Source organism: Pseudophryne corroboree, chromosome 4 (genome assembly GCF_028390025.1).
Source record: "Pseudophryne corroboree isolate aPseCor3 chromosome 4, aPseCor3.hap2, whole genome shotgun sequence".
Taxonomy (NCBI): domain Eukaryota; kingdom Metazoa; phylum Chordata; class Amphibia; order Anura; family Myobatrachidae; genus Pseudophryne; species Pseudophryne corroboree.
Genome location: NC_086447.1, coordinates 749,116,210 through 749,137,969, shown reverse-complemented (window position 1 = coordinate 749,137,969; position 21,760 = coordinate 749,116,210). Strand labels below are relative to the sequence as shown.

At 51.7% G+C, this 21,760-nt stretch overlaps 1 protein-coding gene across 1 annotated transcript in view; it reads right to left on the bottom strand.

Annotated features, from left to right (window-relative positions):
- The window catches only part of LOC134910297 (heme-binding protein 2-like), a 92,465-nt gene extending 73,150 nt beyond the window's left edge, over positions 1-19,315 (bottom strand). Inside the window, exon 1 of the mRNA XM_063918154.1 lies at positions 19,040-19,315. Within this exon, the coding sequence (XP_063774224.1) occupies positions 19,040-19,315 (276 nt within the window). The remainder of the gene's footprint in view (positions 1-19,039) is intronic.
- Between the last annotated feature and the right edge of the window lie 2,445 nt (positions 19,316-21,760).

Below are 21,760 nucleotides of genomic sequence, written 5' to 3'. Positions count from 1 at the left end.
CTTTACCACACCTGTGCGGTGTCGACGAATCCCCACTAGCCACTTGCTAGGCCTCTACCGGTAGCTGGCGGAAGGCGGAGCTTGGAGACGTCAGGTGCTTCCCTGGACAGCCGGAGGACGGGGCTAGGTTTGGCCTAACCCTGTTGGTCACAAGATGAAGCAGTCTTCTTGAGGCAAAGGTGTTTATTGCTCAAATAACCTTTAAAAAGGCTCCTCCCTATTGCTAGGGGCAACAGCATACAATTAAGATGTTTCAGCAGAAGAAGATGTTACAATACACAATTCTATGGGCCAACTGCCCTTCTTTTATCCCTCTCCAAGACCCCTTACCACAGGGGGTAAGCCCGCCCTGTGGTGTACAACCAATCAATGTTTACCCATGAGCTGTGCATGCTCTGGTCTCATGCACACACAACATTGTCCCCAATGGACAGTGGGGAGTGGTCGGTCTCCTTTGTCTCTCCCATCTGGGAGAGCAGGATACTCCCACGGTGCCGTTCAGTCTGGCTGGGGGGAGGTTTTTCCCTCCTAAACTGACTTCCAGAAACCTGCCCGGGACCCCTTCTCACTGCCTGCAGCCTGGATTCGGGCTCCAGAGCTGGGCAGCCTGGCTCCCCGGTCCAGGTCTCTGGTCCACTACGGCTGATCTCCATGGAGCTCCAAGAAACCACTCAGCTTGTTTTATAGCTAAGCTGCTTCTCTTTCTCCCTGTCCCCATTGGAACTGTGAGGCTGGATGGGAAAGCATTCCGTTTTTAGGGAAAAGGTCTGGGAGAATCCATCAGCCTGCACAGCTATGGATTCCCCCCTCCTGGGACACACAATCAAGTAAGTGCATTTTATCTTTAAATACATTACATTTTAAAATCACACTGTACATTTCCCCTTTTAAATATACACTGAGCCTGTGCCCTGCACAGACTCTACATACTCAGGCACTGCAGTGCCTTACAACACACTGTATGTCCTTATTTTACACAATGTTTTATTTAACTGCTGTGCTTCCCTAGCCCTGCAGCCTGGCTGCTAGGGCTCTCCCTCTCAGTGCTGGAGGTATGGGGCTGGCTTCCCCCATCCTCCAGCCTGCTTTTCTGCCTCTGGGGTTCCAGGGAGCTGGCTCTCCCTGTCCCCCCAGGGTGGCACTAATCAGTGGCCTCGCCGCACGCAGCGGCGCACCCCCCTGTACCTAAGCCCGGCGGCCCGGGACACTTGTCCCAGCCGCCGTGACTCTGGCTTTGTTGTGGCGCTGGGGCGCCGGGAGCGTAGCTCCCGGACCCCAGTGCCCATCAGCCTGCTCGCCCGCCTAATGTGCCCACGCCGCTAGGGAGCCGGCTAGCCCGGTCCCCCCTGAGCGGCGCCTGTCTTGTGGCCTCGCTGCAGCATCCGGCGGGGAGCCGGGCTGCAGCGCACCCCCCTCGCCGGCTAGCAGCCCGGGACGTCCGTCCCGGCTGCTGCGGCTGGCCACCCGTGCTGTGCTGAGGCGCTGGGAGCAGAGCTCCCGGCCCCCAGCGGCGGCTCTCACATAGAGCACTGCAGCGGGAGCCGAGCTCCCAGCCGCAGCGCTCACCCTTCTCCCCGGCGCGCACACTCCAGTGCGCCCGGGGCTACACTGACCGCTGCCGGGAGCGGAGCTCCCGGACTCCGGCGGTCAGCGGCTGCCTCCTCTCCCCCGGCGCGCACACTCTGCTGAGCGCGCCGGGGGGCTGTCCTCCCTGCCGTGGTCTCCGGAGAGGTCCGGGACCACGGCACATTTTAAAAATACATTTGTATACATTAATAAAACACGGCGCCTAGCGCCCACAATACATGTTTCAAATCTGGCGCCAAGCGCCCTTTGTCCTTAACAAATGGCGCCGGGCACTAGGGATTAACCCCTTCAGTGCCAGGGCGGCCATTTGCCTCGTGGCTGGGGCTCTCCGGCCACACTCCTCCCCCCCCATTCAAGCGGGTCAACCAGGGACCCATGTCCCAACGATTTGGGTCCTGGTCCCGCAGTCCGTTGGGGTGAAGGGGACGCTACCTGGGGGGTGTAGGCTCTGGCCTAGACAGTTCATCCATAGTGTAGTGGGCCTCTCTTCGTGGGTGCACAATGTTCAAATAGTCCACCTGAAGTCCAAGTTCAAGGCTCCACCACAAAAGTCTGTCCAATTCCCCCAAGGTAGGTTGCAGCCACCTAACAGGTAGGTGGTAAGTCACCACGGTGGGGGGCCGGTTACAAACAAGTGCCACCCACGGTGTCCCAACTGTGGCATACCCCACCTCCCACCATAGCAGTTTTCTGCTCAAACAGGCCACAGGGTGCTCCTGCCCATAAGGCTCTTTCTGGCTCTGTACAGCTCCCAGTCCGTGCAGTGGCGCAATAGTTCGTAACACACAGTCCTGGTCAAGAATGTGCGCCATCAGCACTGGAGCGGGTACCCGAGCCTTCTTAAATGACTGGAATGCCAACTCGCAAGCGGGTGCAAAGTCCACTGACTTGGGAATGCCCTTCCTAGCCATCTCTGTCAAGGGGTTCACTACAGGACTAAAGTCAATGACAACATGTCCGTAGGGCCTTACAGGTTCTAAGGTCAGTACCGGTCTGGGTGATGTGGGTCGGGGACAGCCTCTGGTTGCCTCCACCCCCTCTGGGTTGGGCCTACCCCTGTCTCCTCCCACATGGTGCCCCAGGCACTGCACCTCCGTCATACCTAACTGGCAACTGTCTGCCCTAACCGTCAGACCTGCCCTCCAATCCTCCTCTGTCGACCTATGACTCGGGAAACCTACCCTGTCACCTAGGCCTACTCTTCCCTCCTCGTCCGCTATCTGTGCCACAGTGATGGCGGCCAGACCACCAGCCTCTGGATCCTGTGTGGCATCCACTACAGGGAGGCTGCGTGTCTTCCCCGATCCACTGTGCACAGGCAAGGGACCTGCTATGTCCACAGCAACTTGCTGCAAGGGTTCTCCTATGGGCAGAGGCCCAGAGACAACACAACCGCTGGAGTGCCCCGGCTGCCAACGCATGGCACCAGCCTTACATGTGGTCTGGGCGTCATCCGACATTCCAGACCAGGGTAAGCTCTGTATCAGGCACTTCAGGGTACGGTCTGTCTCCGGGTTACTGTCCAAAGGGGTTTCGCTGGCAACCGACACCGGTTGCGCAGGAACGTTCCCTGAGGGGACCAGTTGGACACATTCCCTATCTGGTCTATCCCCTCCCACTTTCCTGGCTACCCTGTATCTTAACCCTTCCCGCCAGGTCAAACTTCCTGCCCCAACCCTGTCAAGGCCGCTGCCAGAGTGGCGCCTCATGCCTTTTGGGGATGGGTCAGAGAGTTGAGCCTCCCTAAACTCCTGCCTGTGGCCCTCAATCTCTCCTAAATTGGGACACTCTACAGGGGGATCTAGGTGGGGACTACTAGGGTCAGTCTGGTAGGGGTCAGTCATGGAAAAATCAGTGTGGTTTCTCATACTCACCGCCGGAGTTGGCAAACCACTTGGGTCAGGAGCATCATTGGGCACCCCCACAGGATCACACGAGCTGGAACCGACATCCTCTGCGTTGCTAGGGGACGTAGGCATACCAGAGGCAAAAGGCATGCGGGGTCGATGTACTGCTCTAGCCGCTGTAATCTTTTCCTCTGGGCTGGTTGATGCTGTGGTTGGCTGTGCTGGCAGTTGTCTAGCAGCTGTAGTCTTTTCCTCTGGGCTGGGCTGTGCTGGAGTAGCTGATGTCAACGGTGGGTTTGGAACTTGACTCCGGGGAATGGCGCCAACAAACATAGTGACGATCCCACCACCCAGATCATTTCCTAGGACCACATCAGTTGGGAGACCATCCATGACGGCAACTTCTCGCAACTCTGGTCCAGCTCCCCAGTCCAGGTAGACTCTTGCCATGGGAACCACTTTTTCTGTTCCTTCTGCCAGGGTGACCGTGGCAGTGCGACCCTGCAATACTGCAGCAGGATCTATAAGGTGGGGGCTCACCACAGTGATTGAGGCCCCAGAGTCTCTTAGGCCTTCTCCCTGCAGGGGTCCCACGTGGACTGGCTGCAGGTGCCTCCACATGTTGTGTAGGGGCTGTTTGGCCATGCAGGTGACTCTCTCCGCAGAGTGCACCTGTCTCTCGCCACACTCCATCGGACTGACTGGAGGGGGAACAGTCTCTGTAGGCTCATCTCCTCTCGTCAAACAAGCGATCCGGGCTCCAGCACTCGGATTTGGGGCACGAGTCTGGGGTGCTTGGGATGCAGGACAGTTCATCCTCAGATGTCCGATTTTCCCACAGCCGTAGCACTTCTTCTCCAGTCGTGGCACCGATGATCTCTGATCAGTTGCAGGGACGCTGCGGTGCGGTTGCTGGCCAAGAGCACCCGGGTTGGAAGATGCTTGTCTTTGGGGTTGATGAGCTGAAGAGGGTGGTCCCCTTGGTGGTACAGTCTGTTGGAGCTGGCTGCTCGCTGGGCGCTTCTGGCCCCGTGGCCGAATTGCCACATATTTGTCGGCTAATTGGGCAGCCATTTTTAAGCTGGGTGGCTCCCGATCTAGCACCCACTCCTTCACTTCTTGGGCGCACCTGCGGTAGAACTGCTCCCTGCAGATCAGGTCGATCAGTGTGTCCCATGTAGTGGCTTCCGAATCCTTCACCCACTTCACCACGTACTGCCGCAGCTGGGTGGCGAACTGCTCATGGGTGCTGCTAGGATTCTTAGGCAAGTCTCTGAATTTCTTCCTGTAAGACTCGGGAGTGATGAAGAATCGCTGGAGGAGGGCCTTCTCGACTTCGTCGTAATTCCCACAGTCCTCCGTCGCCACTCCTCGATAGGCCTCCAAGGCCTCTCCATGCAGAGTGGGCACAAGGTGTCTCACCCACTCTGACTTGGGTAGATCATGTAATTTGCAAGTCCTTTCAAAAACTTGTAAATGTCCATCAATGTCCCCATCACTGTCTGCAAACTTGGCAAACTGAATACGTCCTGATCTGTGTACAACAGCTGACAACGGCTCCCGGGGTACCACGGCCTGTGGTGCCCGCTCCGCATGCCACATCCGAATGACAAGCATGCGTTCTTGCTCCGTTGCCCTTTCCCCCAATTCCGCTAGCCGATCTGCTAGGGTATCCGGGCCGCCCCCCCTGGGACGTTGGGATCCTGGCCCTGCTAGGGATTGCTGGGAAACATTGCTGCTGTGAGAGAGGGCGGGGCTTGTGGTTCTCACCAGTTCCTTACAAAGGTCCACTGTTGGGCCGTCCTCTGCGATGCTGACGCCGTCAGTGCTTTCCACCTCCGCCCGATGAGACTCCTCCCAGCTCCTGAGCGCCGCCTGCATGACGCTCCTGGACGCGTTGGAAGGGATATCCACACCCTTCCCCTGGCATACGATCTCCAGATCCTCCTTGGACATTCCGCTGAATTCCGCCATCTTGTGCGTTCTCCTGCGCTGCAGTTACTCCTCTCCTGAGTAACTCGGCTTCTCCAATCGGGTGATGAAAAGCCGCCTGGGAATATCCCACCACTATGCCACCAATTTCTGTGACAGGACGATACCGTACGGAAGCACTCGCAGCTTCCGCGTCCCGTTGACTGCGCACAGAATGGAAGGTCAAGCCGCACGAGGCCTGACCACATAGGGGATTCCCGCTTACCGTCAGTAACCGCCTGTTACTGACTCCACCCACTGCGCTGTGGGCGGGTTCTCGCTGCCACCACCAAACTCCTAACCTGCCGTGGCGTTTGGAACCACGGTTCTGCTCTGTATGTGCCGACGCACTGCTTTACCACACCTGTGCGGTGTCGACGAATCCCCACTAGCCACTTGCTAGGCCTCTACCGGTAGCTGGCGGAAGGCGGAGCTTGGAGACGTCAGGTGCTTCCCTGGACAGCCGGAGGACGGGGCTAGGTTTGGCCTAACCCTGTTGGTCACAAGATGAAGCAGTCTTCTTGAGGCAAAGGTGTTTATTGCTCAAATAACCTTTAAAAAGGCTCCTCCCTATTGCTAGGGGCAACAGCATACAATTAAGATGTTTCAGCAGAAGAAGATGTTACAATACACAATCCTATGGGCCAACTGCCCTTCTTTTATCCCTCTCCAAGACCCCTTACCACAGGGGGTAAGCCCGCCCTGTGGTGTACAACCAATCAATGTTTACCCATGAGCTGTGCATGCTCTGGTCTCATGCACACACAACATTGTCCCCAATGGACAGTGGGGAGTGGTCGGTCTCCTTTGTCTCTCCCATCTGGGAGAGCAGGATACTCCCACGGTGCCGTTCAGTCTGGCTGGGGGGAGGTTTTTCCCTCCTAAACTGACTTCCAGAAACCTGCCCGGGACCCCTTCTCACTGCCTGCAGCCTGGATTCGGGCTCCAGAGCTGGGCAGCCTGGCTCCCCGGTCCAGGTCTCTGGTCCACTACGGCTGATCTCCATGGAGCTCCAAGAAACCACTCAGCTTGTTTTATAGCTAAGCTGCTTCTCTTTCTCCCTGTCCCCATTGGAACTGTGAGGCTGGATGGGAAAGCATTCCGTTTTTAGGGAAAAGGTCTGGGAGAATCCATCAGCCTGCACAGCTATGGATTCCCCCCTCCTGGGACACACAATCAAGTAAGTGCATTTTATCTTTAAATACATTACATTTTAAAATCACACTGTACATTTCCCCTTTTAAATATACACTGAGCCTGTGCCCTGCACAGACTCTACATACTCAGGCACTGCAGTGCCTTACAACACACTGTATGTCCTTATTTTACACAATGTTTTATTTAACTGCTGTGCTTCCCTAGCCCTGCAGCCTGGCTGCTAGGGCTCTCCCTCTCAGTGCTGGAGGTATGGGGCTGGCTTCCCCCATCCTCCAGCCTGCTTTTCTGCCTCTGGGGTTCCAGGGAGCTGGCTCTCCCTGTCCCCCCAGGGTGGCACTAATCAGTGGCCTCGCCGCACGCAGCGGCGCACCCCCCTGTACCTAAGCCCGGCGGCCCGGGACACTTGTCCCAGCCGCCGTGACTCTGGCTTTGTTGTGGCGCTGGGGCGCCGGGAGCGTAGCTCCCGGACCCCAGTGCCCATCAGCCTGCTCGCCCGCCTAATGTGCCCACGCCGCTAGGGAGCCGGCTAGCCCGGTCCCCCCTTAGCGGCGCCTGTCTTGTGGCCTCGATGCAGCGTCCGGCGGGGAGCCGGGCTGCAGCGCACCCCCCTCGCCGGCTAGCAGCCCGGGACGTCCGTCCCGGCTGCTGCGGCTGGCCACCCGTGCTGTGCTGAGGCGCTGGGAGCAGAGCTCCCGGCCCCCAGCGGCGGCTCTCACATAGAGCACTGCAGCGGGAGCCGAGCTCCCAGCCGCAGCGCTCACCCTTCTCCCCGGCGCGCACACTCCAGTGCGCCCGGGGCTACACTGACCGCTGCCGGGAGCGGAGCTCCCGGACTCCGGCGGTCAGCGGCTGCCTCCTCTCCCCCGGCGCGCACACTCTGCTGAGCGCGCCGGGGGGCTGTCCTCCCTGCCGTGGTCTCCGGAGAGGTCCGGGACCACGGCACATTTTAAAAATACATTTGTATACATTAATAAAACACGGCGCCTAGCGCCCACAATACATGTTTCAAATCTGGCGCCAAGCGCCCTTTGTCCTTAACAAATGGCGCCGGGCACTAGGGATTAACCCCTTCAGTGCCAGGGCGGCCATTTGCCTCGTGGCTGGGGCTCTCCGGCCACACCCACCCAAATCTAACTCTCTCTGCAAATGTTATATCTGCCCCCTCTGCAGTGCACATGGGCCCTCATTCCGAGTTGTTCGCTCGTTCTTTTTCATCGCATCGCAGTGAAAATCCGCTTAGTACGCATGCGCAAAGTTCGCACTGCGACTGCGCCAAGTAACTTTACTATGAAGAAAGTATTTTTACTCACGGCTTTTTCTTCGCTCCGGCGATCGTAATGTGATTGACAGGAAATGGGTGTTACTGGGCGGAAACACGGCGTTTCAGGGGCGTGTGGCTGAAAACGCTACCGTTTCCGGAAAAAACGCAGGAGTGGCCGGAGAAACGGTGGGAGTGCCTGGGCGAACGCTGGGTGTGTTTGTGACGTCAACCAGGAACGACAAGCACTGAACTGATCGCACAGGCAGAGTAAGTCTGGAGCTACTCTGAAACTGCTAAGTAGTTAGTAATCGCAATATTGCGAATACATCGGTCGCAATTTTAAGAAGCTAAGATTCACTCCCAGTAGGCGGCGGCTTAGCGTGTGTAACTCTGCTAAATTCGCCTTGCGACCGATCAACTCGGAATGAGGGCCATGGTTTTACCCAACTGCTAACAAATTTGCTGCTGCGATCAACTCTGAATTACCCCCTAATTCAGAGTGCAGCAGATTTGTTTGCAGATGGGCAAATCCATGTGCACTGCGGGGGGATGGGGGCAGATATAATGTGCAGAGAGAGTTAGATTTGGGCGGGTTAAATTGTTTCTGCGCAGGGAAAATACTGGCTGCTTTATTTTTACACTGCAAATTAAATTTCAGTTTTTAACACACCCCACACAAATCTAACTTTCTCTGCACGTTATATCTGCACTCCCTGCAGTACACATGGTTTTGGCCATTTGCTAACAAATTTGCAGCTACGATCAGGTCTGAGGCGGTCATTCCGAGTTGATCGCTCGCTGCTGATTTTCGCAGCACAGCGATCAGGTAAAAAAAATAGCAAAACTGCACATGCACCGCAATGCGCAAGCGCGTCGTACGGGTACAAAGAGGATCGGTGCTGGGCGATGGATTTAACGAAAAATCCATTAGCTTTACAAAAAAATAGCAGCATTTACAGGGTTTTTTTTGGTTGTTATTTTACAATGGTTGCGTCAAAAGTTAATTTATAACATAAAGGTACAGCCTGCACATAAAACACGGGTAAAATATCTATGTGTGTCGAAATGTAAAATTATCAGGGGTCTATTCATGAAGCAGTGAAAAGAGTGGAGAAGTGAACCAGTAGTGTAGTTGCCCAAGGCAACCAATCAGTGCTGAGGTAACATTTATAAAGTGCATTCTATAAAATTATACGTAGCAGCTGACTGGTTGCCATGGGCAACTTCTCCACTGGCTCACTTCTTCACACTTTTCACTGCTTCATGAATAGACCCCTCAGTCTGTTCTGTAGTGTGGTTATATACTACTAGGCAGAGGCGGATTGGACATAGGGCTTACAGGGAAGATCCCCGGTGGGCCGGCGCACCCGTGGGGCCTGTTTTGTTTGAGGACATGTGGTCCTATTTATAGACATAATGAATAAAATGCAAAATAATTTGCTTAAATGAAAATTTCTTTGCCACTTAGCCTGTGATTGCAGATGATCTAGTGTATGCTCTGTCTGCCTGCTTGGCTGACATATAAGATTGAGTGAATAATGATTGGGATACTCGGTTGGTGTAATAAGCAATATCTTTCTAAAGAATTATATAGTTTCCTAAATTCGAAAGGTGTATCATATAATGTGCTCATAATATTTAATTTTATTTCCTTTTAACTTCCCCCCTTGATGTTGGACATGCCCACTATCTGGAAAGTCTTGGGGGGAGGGTGCTGCTGCCATGGCCCATGGCTAAACCTTACACCTCTTGTGCTGCCCATGTGGGGCCACTAGTACAAATTTTTCCAGGGCCGCTTTTTGTTCCCAATCCGCCCTTGCTACTAGGTGATTCACCGCGACCTACGGGCGCTCTTCACACCGTCGTAAGAGGCTACGCCCCCTTAACCCTTGTACGCCCTTGTGGCGTGCAATATTTTTATTATATGGAGTATTACCTCCAATCATAATTGTGTGAGTGGTTAAATATTGCACGGACAAAGGGCGTTATATGGTTAAGGGGTCGTAGCCCCTTGCAACGGCGTGAACAGTGCACGCAGGGCCTGATGAATCACCTAGTAGGTGCTGTGGTTGGGGGAGTGGCGGGTGTGGGGAGACGCGGATGGGGTCCAGGGGTGTTGCGGGTGGGAGAGGGCCGGTTGCTGGGGTGGCGCGGGTGCTTGGGTGCCACGGGTGGGGGTCCGAAGCCACCGCGGGTGGGGGAAGAGCGGTTGCGGGGGTGCCGCGGGTGGGGGAGGAGTGGGTGCAGGGGTGCTGCGGGTGGGGGAGGGGGTCCGGAGCCACCGTGGGTAGTGGGGGTGTGTGGGAGTGTCGCAGATGGGGCCCGGAGGTACTGCGAGTGGCGGAGGGACGGGTAATGCTTCTCCTGCTTCTCCTCCTGGAAGCAGCTAACTGCTGTCCTCCCTTTGGCAGTGGCTCTCCTGGAGACTCGCACAGCAGCCAAGCAGCCAGTCACTATTGTTAGCGCCGGTGTCCCAACGCACCGCATTACAGGGAAGAAGATGCACTCAATAAACTACAGCTCCCAGCAACCATTAGCGCAGGAATGCTTTTGCGCTAAGGGCTGCTGGGAGCTGTAGTTTATTTAGTGCATCTACTTCCCTGTAATGCGGCGCGTTGGAACACCGGTGCTAACAATAGTGATAGTGACTGGCTGGCAGAACTGACTGACTCGCTGAATCAATGTAAAAGGTGAGAGTGCTGTGCAGTATCAGTGACACTGCACACCCACAGCACTGTCACCTTTTACATTGATTCAGCGTCCAGACATTACCCTCTGTGATATCACCCACTCTATCCATTACAGGGGCTGTGTTGCGGAGTCAGGGTCTCTGGGGATCTGGGCGCAGCTGTGGCGGGGAGGCACTTCTGTGACATCAAGCGCAGAGGCGACTCCGGGGCTCAGACAGTATACGGCGCAGGGAGGGCTATGAAAGCCTTCCGCTCATACTTGCCCACTCTACCGGACACTCCGGGAGGCTCCCAAAAATCGGGTGGCAATCCTGGCCCCCCGGGGAAGTGGTCAAGTCTCCCGCATGGCGCTCACCCCCCACCGCACTCCACCGCTTGCCACAGGACACAGTCACAGCAGCATCCCATCAAAGAATGTCGGTAAAGTGGGCATTGTTAAGTGGGGGCGGGGCTACGATGACGCAATCGCGTCACCACGTCCTGTACCGCCTTCTCCACGCCTCCATACAGCCTCCTCCACGCCCCCTCCTATATGATCAGGCTGCTCCCTCCCGGAGGGAGCAGCCACAATGTAGGCATGTATGCTTCTGCTGCGCCGCTTTCATACACATCTATGCTGGTGGCCGCAGCAGCTGTTGATCCACCTGCGCCATGGCTAGGGAGTGGGGATTGTTGATGCCGGCAGGCGGACTGGCAGCAAGACATAGGATGCTGCAGTTACAGGATTTTTTTTTCTTCCTATCTACAGTGCAGAGACTTGCTGCAGAATCAGATGCAGTGGCATACCCTCCAGCTGTACCTTTTTGGCAGGTACAGTATCTTTTTTTTATGGTCTGTACCAATTTTTAGCTCTCCAAACTTCCATTGAAAGTATAGGAAAAGGGGCATGGTCATGCCAATTTACCTGTGGCCACGCCACCTTTTCGAATTTGTAGCGATTTTTATGTGTAAATTGTTGGAGGGTATGTTGCTGCAGATGCAGTGGGCCTATTTTGGGGTGTGGGCCTGGGCTGCAGCTCCATCAGCCCCATTGTTAATCCTGCTCTGGGAACACACAGCAGCCAAATGGCAGAGCCTCCCATTGGATGTAACCTGTGTGGGAGGACCTGCTGCTAACCCAATGAGAGCTCCTAGCCACGCCCAGCATTATACAAACAGGCACAGAGTCACAGATCTGGGCTATTAAATAGGAGATTAGTATTAGTATCTGATAGTATTAGTATCAGCAGTGCCGTTTCTTGTGGCGGGCGAGCCGTGCAACCGCACGGGGCGCCCGCCGCGGCACTTCTTGAGGACTTTGAATCCCCCCTCCCCTCTCCTCCCGAGTGCCCAGCTCGGGGGGCGGGTTTCGCGGAATGACGTGATTGCGTCGTGACGTCACAACGCAATCACGTCATTCCGCGAAACCCCGCAGTCTGCCGGAATGTGTAAAATGGGGGCACGTGCCTGCCTTAATGTGTAAAATGGGGATACTTGCCTGCCGGAATGTGTAAAATGGGGACACTTGCCTGCCAGAATGTGTAAAATGGGGACACTTGCCTGCCGGAATGTGTAAAATGGGGACACTTGCCTGCCGGAATGTGTAAAATGGGGACACTTGCCTGCCAGAATGTGTAAAATGGGGACACTTGCCTGCCGGAATGTGTAAAATGGGGACACTTGCCTGCCGGAATGTGTAAAATGGGGACACGTGCCTGCCGCAATGTGTAAAATGGGGACGCAGTCTGCCATAATGTGTAAAATGGGGGCACGTGCCTGCCGGAATGTGTAAAATGGGGACGCAGTCTGCCATAATGTGTAAAATGGGGGCACGTGCCTGCCGTACTGTGCAAAATGGGGGCACGTGCCTGCAGCAATGTGTAAAATGGGAACACTTTCCTGCCGCAATGTGTAAAATGGGGGCACGTGCCTGCAGCAATGTGTAAAATGGGGACACTTTCCTGCCGCAATGTGTAAAATGGGGGCACGTGCCTGCCACAATGTGTAAAATGGGGACACTTGCCTGTTGTACTGTGTAAAATGGAGGCACGTGCCTGCCGCAATGTGTAAAATGGGGGCACGTGCCTGCCGCAATGTGTAAAATGGGGACACTTTCCTGCAGCAATGTGTAGAATGGGGGCACGTGCCTGCTGCAATGTGTAAAATGGGGACACTTTCCTGCCGCAATGTGTAAAATGGGGACACTTGCCTGCCGTACTGTGTAAAATGCGGACACTTGCCTGCCGTGCTGTGTAAAATGCGGACACTTGCCTGCCGTGCTGTGTAAAATGGGGTCGCGTGCCTGCTGTAATGTGTAAAATTAGGACTTTTTTTTTTTATCCTGTGGTGGCCGTGATGATGAGATCAGATGAGGCCACACCCATCTTAACAAAGACACGCCCATTTTAACGAGGCCATGCCCCCTTGCCGGCAGCGATGCTTTTACTCTTTATATCTATGGGGGGGGCACAATTTTTTATGTGAATGGGGGGGGGGGCGCATTTTTAAATCTCGCACTGGGAGCCAAATTGGCTAGAAACGGCCCTGAGTATCAGACACATACTATAAATTTGAAGCAAAATGGCATATGTTTTATCAAGGACTCTCAAACTCATATTCTCAGAGCATGAATGTCATTCGATGCAGGGGTGCCTGGGGTCAGTACAAAGTAACCAGAACTGGGTCTGTCTTGGGACCTGGTCCTGCTAATGAGACACAGTTATTCCCGTCCCCACAGCGAGATCTGTGCATGCTTCTGTCAGGAAAAGTAAAGAAATAGTAAAAAAAAAAAAGGGCAAGTTCCCCCTAAAAGCATAACCAGCCCTGGGGGACTGGGGACCAGGGATGAAGCCTAGGGCTGTCGCCGCTACCCATGGGCGGTGGGTAGGGGCAGGGGCGGATCCAGAAGAAAATGAAAGGGGGGGCACCATGATATGGGAACGGTAATAGTTATATTTACATGCACCTAAGGCACGCGTGCTCCCAGATAAGAGAAGTGGTATCACAGGGGGCGTGGCCTCACAGAATATGCCAACAGGTAATAAATGGCTGTAGGAGTGCATCCTGGTTTATTGCCAATGTTTCACCCTGATGAAAAGGCTGATTGGGCCTTGAAATGTTGGTCACCAGTTCCATTAGTTATGGGAGCCTGGAAGGCACCCCAGCACAATATAATTATTATAGTTTTTAGTTGGTGGTGGCAGGTGCAGCATATCTTGTTTTGGGCACTGCAGTGAGACTCAGGGGTAAATTTACTAAGATTCGTATTTTCCCGTTTCAGGTCAAAGTTCAATCACGAATGACATCGAAAGTGTAAAACTGCAACTTTTTGAATTGATTACGACTAATTTACTAAGCTGTCGTATTCGGGTTTTTCTTTTGTTCCGATGTCGATGTCATTCGTGGTTTTTTTTCTATTTTTACGGCAGTGATTAGCAAAACACTGCCGACTTTTTTTACAATCAATCTCGGCCGGATCTGTGTGATCCGTGCTGGGGTTTATTTTTTTTTTTTTTTTAATTAAACACTGTAAAATAATAAAAAAAAATGCGTGGGGTCCCCCCTCCTAAGCATAACCAGCCTCGGGCTCTTTGAGCCGATCCTGGTTGCAAAAATATGGGGGGGAAAATGACAGGGGTTCCCCCATATTTAAGCAACCAGCATCGGGCTCTGCGCCTGGTCCTGGTCCCAAAAATACGGGGGACAAAAAGAGTAGGGGTCCCCCGTATTTTTAAAACCAGCACCGGGCTCCACTAGCTGGACAGATAATGCCACAGCCGGGGGTCACTTTTATATAGTGCCCTGCGGCCGTGGCATCAAAAATCCAACTAGTCATCCCTGGCCAAGGTACCCTGGGGGAGTGGGGACCCCTTCAATCAAGGGGTCCCCCCCCCCCAGCCACCCAAGGGCCAGGGGTGAAGCCCGAGGCTGTCCCCCCCCCATCCAATGGGCTGCGGATGGGGGGGCTGATAGCCTTTGTTGTAAAAGAAAAGATATTGTTTTTAGTAGCAGTACTACAAGTCCCAGCAAGCCTCCCCGCATGCTGGTACTTGGAGAACCACAAGTACCAGCATGCGGCGGAAAAACTGGCCCGCTGGTACCTGTAGTACTACTACTAAAAAAATACCCAAAAAAAGACAAGACACACACACCGTGAAAGTATAATTTTATTACATACATACACACATACATACATACTTACCTTAAGTTCCCACGCAGGTCGGTCCTCTTCTCCAGTAGAATCCAAGGGGTACCTGTTGAAGAAATTATACTCACGAGATCCAGGGGTCCAGGCTCCTCGGGAAATCCAGGGGTAATCCACGTACTTGAAAAAAAAAAAAAAAACGGTGTCCCGACCACGAACTGAAAGGGGACCCATGTTTGCACATGGGTCACCTTTCCACGAATGCCAGAAACCCACTCTGACTTCTGTCTAAGTGGGTTTCTTCAGCCAATCAGGGAGCGCCACGTTGTAGCACTCTCCTGATCAGCTGTGTGGTCCTGTCCTCACTGACAGGCAGCACACGGCAGTGTTACAATGTAGCGCCTATGCGCTACATTGTAACCAATGATGGGAACTTTCTGCTCAGCGGTGACGTCACTTTAGGTCAACCGCAGGGCAGAAAGTTCCCATAATTGGTTACAATGTAGCGCATAGGCGCTACATTGTAACACTGCCGTGTGCTGCCTGTCAGTGAGGACAGGACCACACAGCTGATCAGGAGAGTGCTACAACGTGGCGCTCCTTGATTGGCTGAAGAAACCCACTTAGACAGAAGTCAGAGTGGGTTTCTGGCATTCGTGGAAAGGTGACCCATGTGCAAACATGGGTCCCCTTTCAGTTCGTGGTCGGGACACCGTTTTTTTTTTTTTTTTCAAGTACGTGGATTACCCCTGGATTTCCCGAGGAGCCTGGACCCCTGGATCTCGTGAGTATAATTTCTTCAACAGGTACCCCTTGGATTCTACTGGAGAAGAGGACCGACCTGCGTGGGAACTTAAGGTAAGTATGTATGTATGTGTGTATGTATGTAATAAAATTATACTTTCACGGTGTGTGTGTCTTGTCTTTTTTTGGGTATTTTTTTAGTAGTAGTACTACAGGTACCAGCGGGCCAGTTTTTCCGTCGCATGCTGGTACTTGTGGTTCTCCAAGTACCAGCATGCGGGGGAGGCTTGCTGGGCCTTGTAGTACTGCTACTAAAAACAATATCTTTTCTTTTACAACAAAGGCTATCAGCCTCCCCATCCGCAGCCCATTGGATGGGGGGGGGACAGCCTCGGGCTTCACCCCTGGCCCTTGGGTGGCTGGGGGGGGGGGACCCCTTGATTGAAGGGGTCCCCACTCCCCCAGGGTACCCCGGCCAGGAGTGACTAGTTGGATTTTTGATGCCACGGCCGCAGGGCACTATATAAAAGTGACCCCCGGCTGTGGCATTATCTGTCCAGCTAGTGGAGCCCGGTGCTGGTTTTAAAAATACGGGGGACCCCTACTCTTTTTGTCCCCCGTATTTTTGGGACCAGGACCAGGCGCAGAGCCCGATGCTGGTTGCTTAAATATGGGGGAACCCCTGTCATTTTTTTCCCCATATTTCTGCAACCAGGATCGGCTCAAAGAGCCCGAGGCTGGTTATGCTTAGGAGGGGGGACCCCACGCAATTTTTTTTGAAAAAATAAGCACTTTCCCACCCCTTCCCACTGATATACATGCACGGATCTCATGGATCCGTGCATGCCTATCCAATCACGAATAAAAAAAAAAGGTCTGTTTTTTTTTAGCACTTTTTTACGAGTTGTAATTTTTCACGGCAGTGTTTGTTTGTTTTTTGCTTTGCACTTCTTAGTAAATGACCGAGATTCATACTTAAACAGCCGCGTTTTGACCGATGGTGTATTCATTCGTAATTTTTTACTTGGACTTGCAAAAAATTACGAATGCCCTCATCTCTGCCGTGATTAGTGTTTTGTAAATTACCGAGACCACACTTTGATGAAAAAACGGCATCTCGGTCAAAATCGGGAGCTTAGTAAATTTCCCCCTGAGACTGCAGGACATGAACTGCCCATCTGTGATTAGCAGAAGCAGCCAGCTGAATCTCCAACAAGCAGCATAAGACTTCTGCAGGACAGCCCTGTCACAATCACACGGGCCGCCTTCTCAAAGCTGAGCTGAGTTTGACTGCACCTAGCATGGTGGTAAAGGAAGTGGAGGAGGAAGTGCTGGGAAACTGTGCAGTGCAGTGAGGGCTAAATAAGCCTTCTGCGCCGTCATAAGTAACAGTCTTACTCGATGCTGGCATTTGAACCCCGCACCTGGGCTTAACTCTGGCTGGCTGGTAGTGGGGGAGGTAGGTTGCAGTGTGAGCAGGGGGAGACTGGAGCTGCAGCTCCGGCATCCCCATTGGTTACCACACGGACTTGCTGTTAGAGCGGGTCCTAGTGCCTGCCGACTCTTTTATCAAATCTGACTGACGGAAATAGCAGTAGTGCTGCTGCTGTTCTCGTTTTGAAAAAAAAAAGAAGTCAGAAACGACAGGGGGGGCACAGGCCCAAGTGCCCCCCCCCCCCTTGGATCCGCCTATACGTAAGGGGCTGAGAGCCAAACCAGGAGCCCAGTGCTGGTTGTTAAAATACGGGGGAACCCTAGCCAATTTTTTTACTGTATTTTTGAAACCAGGAACGGCTAAAAGAGCCCGGGGCTGGTTATGCTTTTGGGGGGAACCTGCACGTCTTTTTTTCTTTTTCTTTACTATTTCTTTATTTTTCCTAACAAGAGCATGCACAGATCTCACTGATCTCTGCATGCTTCTGTCAATCTCGCCAGCCAGAAGCTGGTCTATTTATTAGCAAGATGTTGGTAATATTTTACATTACATTACATTGCCCGAGTTGTATGTTTGCAATGACAAAACATCTGGATGCGAGTTTTGCCATTGCGAGCTTTGGGACTGCAGGAAACATGCGAGCTTGCATGTTTCCACACCCCATTACACTGATCGAGTTTGCAAAATGTGCGAGTTTAGCACTAAATTTGCACATTTGTGCAAACTCGCACCGCATTACGGGGGTCATTCCGAGTTGTTCGCTCGTTGCCGATTTTCGCTGTGCTGCGATTTGTTGCAAAATGTGCATGCGCAAGGCACGCAGGGCGCATGCGCTTAGTTATTTAACTAAAAACTTAGTAGATTTGCTGTGGATCCTGCGGCGCTTTTCAGTCGCATTGCTGATCGGTGAATGATTGACAGGAAAGGGGCGTTTCTGGGTGGTAACTGAGCGTTTTCCGGGAGTGTGCTAAAAAACGCAGGCGTGTCAGGGAAAAACGCGGGAGTGTCTGGAGAAACGGGGGAGTGGCTGGCCGAACGCAGGACATGTTTGTGACGTCAAAACAGGAACTAAACGGACTGAGCTGATCGCAATCTGTGAGTAGGTCTGGAGCTACTCAGAAACTGCAAATAATTATTTATTAGCAGTTCTGCTAATCTTTTGTACGCTATTCTGCTAAGCTAAGATACACTCCCAGAGGGCGGCGGCCTAGCGTGTGCAATGCTGCTAAAAGCAGCTAGCGAGCGAACAACTCGGAATGAGGGCCCATGTGCACTGCAGGTGAGCACATTTATGTGGACTGGGCAGACTGTATAAGCGCATCAATATAAAACCAAAACGCTTTACCCTGCATTATATCCAGGGTAATGTGTACTCTTTGTCCTTTGTGCTTTTTGGGACATCTAGAATATTTTACTGTACAGCACTGTGATTCAAATAATAATAATAATAATAATAATAATAATACCCTTGTATTTTTTTTTAAAGGCTATTTATTGTCTGATGCTGACACATGCTCTATGAATGTTTGTATATCCTTTCTGTCTGTCACCTACCTTTACAAAGAGATATAATAATAATTATAATACTAATAATAATAAAAGGAATAAAAAATCACAAAGTAGTGCATCATGAGTACAAGATACAGTATGTTAAAGGTTCAAATTTCAAGCAAAACAAGTCTCCAATGGGTATTAAGCTGTCGGCAAGTGTGTAAATTGATTGGACAGTTACATTGATTAATGATCTTATCACTGAATAACCAGTACACACGGAACAACTGATGTACATGATTATATATGTTCCAGTGACAAAGGTGTGTTATTATGGATGAGATCAGCACACCTAGCAATAATTGCACAACCTCATTGAATGCAGTTAGCTATTACTGTGGATAGGGAAAATGAGGTACAGCATGCTTCATCTTCTCAAGGCAACTCGTTTAATTACTGTACTTGTGTTTCAAATATTTCTGATAAACAATATGAAAGAAAAACGGAACCCACAGAAGTGTGGTATAACAGACATAAAATCAACTGTACATATGATAGGAGCCTGGAGGTGCTCTTATTATACCCCTTGTCCCCTTCACCTATAGGACTGAAAAATGCCATGCACAGTGGCAGCACTACTCTTATTGGGGGTGATTAGGTACCCACCACACGTCTCCTATGATAACTGTTACATGTGACTATATAACCACAGCAAGAAGAACAAACACTCACATTGTAATTCTTCAGCACTTGATACTTGGGACACTGGTAGCTGCCACAAAAGGAAGGAAATCCATCTACACTGTTTTCTTCCGCTAGTACAGCAGTCCCATACAGAGAGAGCAAGCTCAGGAGCAGCAGAGACACAGAAGCCATAGCCGCCTCTCTCAGGGTGTACAGCTGCACTGTGCAGGAGAAGGTGATCAGCTTTGCTGCTATATACTCTAGACTGGGGATGGGCTTGGGTTTAACCTCTTCAGTACTGCACACAGCAAAGGAATAGGTCATCTGTAAATCCTTGCTGTAATCTCAATGTGTCATTTCTCAGAAGTTCTGCTGCAGAATTGGAGCCACATATTTGGCAACCACACTAATGGTTATTTACTCTATTCTATATAGTTAAACTAAACTATATAATGATCAGAATCAGAGGTTTCATAATTATAATTATTATTATTATTTCATTTATGTAGCACTTGTCTTGAATAATATTCAAGGTGCTTTATATGTGTAGAATATATAGATATATATATAGATAGTTCGAAAGAAAAACTGCGGCACTCAGGGACTTGTAATTATGTGAAAATGTATTAAAAATACATAGCAAAATACATCAACGTTTCGGGGTGTCTAACCCCTTTGTCAAGATGTGAAAGAGTGAGAACTGTGATAATGTGACTTACCTATAAGGAGAGGAAGCCCGCCAAACCACCAGAGTGCGGCCGCTCGTGATCCCGGTGCGCGGCCTGAGCAGCACTGTGTGATGACGTACACGTGCGGCTCGGGATGACGAAGCTGCTCTGTTGCTAAGCAGCAGTCGGCACGCCGTGACCGAAGTGTCTGTGCGTAACCTGGACACAATAACAGAAATCAGAGTGACTGGAACACCACATACACCCTAGAGAGACATGCTAATAGTATCTTATAGAGCAAAAGTGATGTATACAGAGGCGACCTGTACTATCAGTGAAAGATAAGGAACTGGAAAAAGATGGACATGCTAAGTAAAGATCCTATGATTATACATGGGCAAGCATGCAGCATACAGGACCGTGAGACAAGCCAAACGCCACTGTAATCGGGAAGGGTGGAAAGAGAGGAAGGGAACAAGGTGGAGCAATAAGGATAAATCATTAAAAGGAACTAGAAGAGCAAGGCCAGGGCCAAAACTAGTGTCCACCACATTCCAACTGTTCTTGTCATAATAAGTGCTGAATTTTTGGAAAATTATCCAAAGATACTCCACACTATTCGTTCGTTAAGTCCATCCGGCTGGGTGGTGTTGAGTCTGAAGATCCAGGAGGTCTCCCTGCGAAGGAGTAGACCCTCCCGATCACCCCCTCAAAGGGATTTCGGAACATGGTCAATGATGACGTGCTTGAGATCGGATAAGCGGTGCCTTGCTTCATAAAAATGTCTGGCCACCGATTGTTCTGAAGGACTCCCAGCGAGGGCCGCCTTAATTGCAGAGCGGTGTAAGGCCATGCGTTCCCGTAAAGATCTGATAGTCTTGCCCACGTAGCATAAGCCACATGGGCAAGTAATCAGGTAAATGATGTAGGTAGAGGTGCAGGTTACCACATGACGTATAACGATCTTTTTGCCTGTCAAAGGTACAGTGAAGGTGGAGCCCGTCAGCATATGACTGTAAATTGTGCAGCCCAGGCAGCGATAGCAACCTGGCTTCTTGATCAGGAATGAGTCATTTTGGGACTGGATGGGGAGGCTAGAAATGTTGGAAATATCGGTGTGTACTACCAAGTCCTTGATGTTGCGACCTCTTCTGTAACACATCATTGGGGTCTTGTGCTTGAAAGGGAGGTGTGGGTCGGAAGATACAATTGGCCAAAGAGCTCTATTTGCTCTATTTAATACTGCACTAGAGGTATCGAACGTAGTGGTCCAAGCAATTCTGTTGTCGGTGGACCTTATCTTGGTTTGTAATAGACTGGAGCGGGGTAACTGTAGTACCTCCCTTTTAATAGCTTCCAGTGCAGTACATTCGTATCCTCTGGCGATGAATTTTAGAACCATCTTGTCCAATTCCTCCTCCAAGAGGTCAGGTTGGCTGTTGATTCGGGCTACTCTCATCATTTGGGATCTAGGAAGACCTAGCTTCAGAGATCGCGGATGGTGGCTGTTAGCCCGCAGGAGAGTGTTTTTGTCGGTGGGCTTGTTGTATACGCTGGTCTGTAGACTCCCCGCCTTGATGACGACCTGGACATCCAGATAATTGATAGATGACGTAGACCATTGATAGGTGATTTTAAGTGTCGAGGGTCTGTCATTGATGGATTCCAACAGGGACTTCAAGGCTGGTTCACCCCCTGTCCAAATGATGAACAGGTCGTCTATGTACCTGGTGAATAATGTTATGTACCGGGCGATGGACTGATCCTGGAAAAACATAAGAGCCTCTTCCTCGAACATATACACGTTGGCATATGACGGTGCCACGTTGCTTCCCATCGCACACCCGGTTCTTTGTTGGTAGAATCGGCCGTCGAAAATGAAGTAATTTCGCGTGAGGGTTAGTTCCAATAATGTCATGAAGAGGTCCAGGTCGACATCCACCATCTTCTCCTTCACCAGGAAGGATCTCATAGCTTCTAGACCCTCGGCATGCGGATACTGGTATATAGACTGCAGATGTCCACCGTGCAAAGAATAGCTCCCTCGGGGACTGTGCCATAGCTATCCAATAAACGGAGAAAGGAAGTGGTGTCTTTCAAA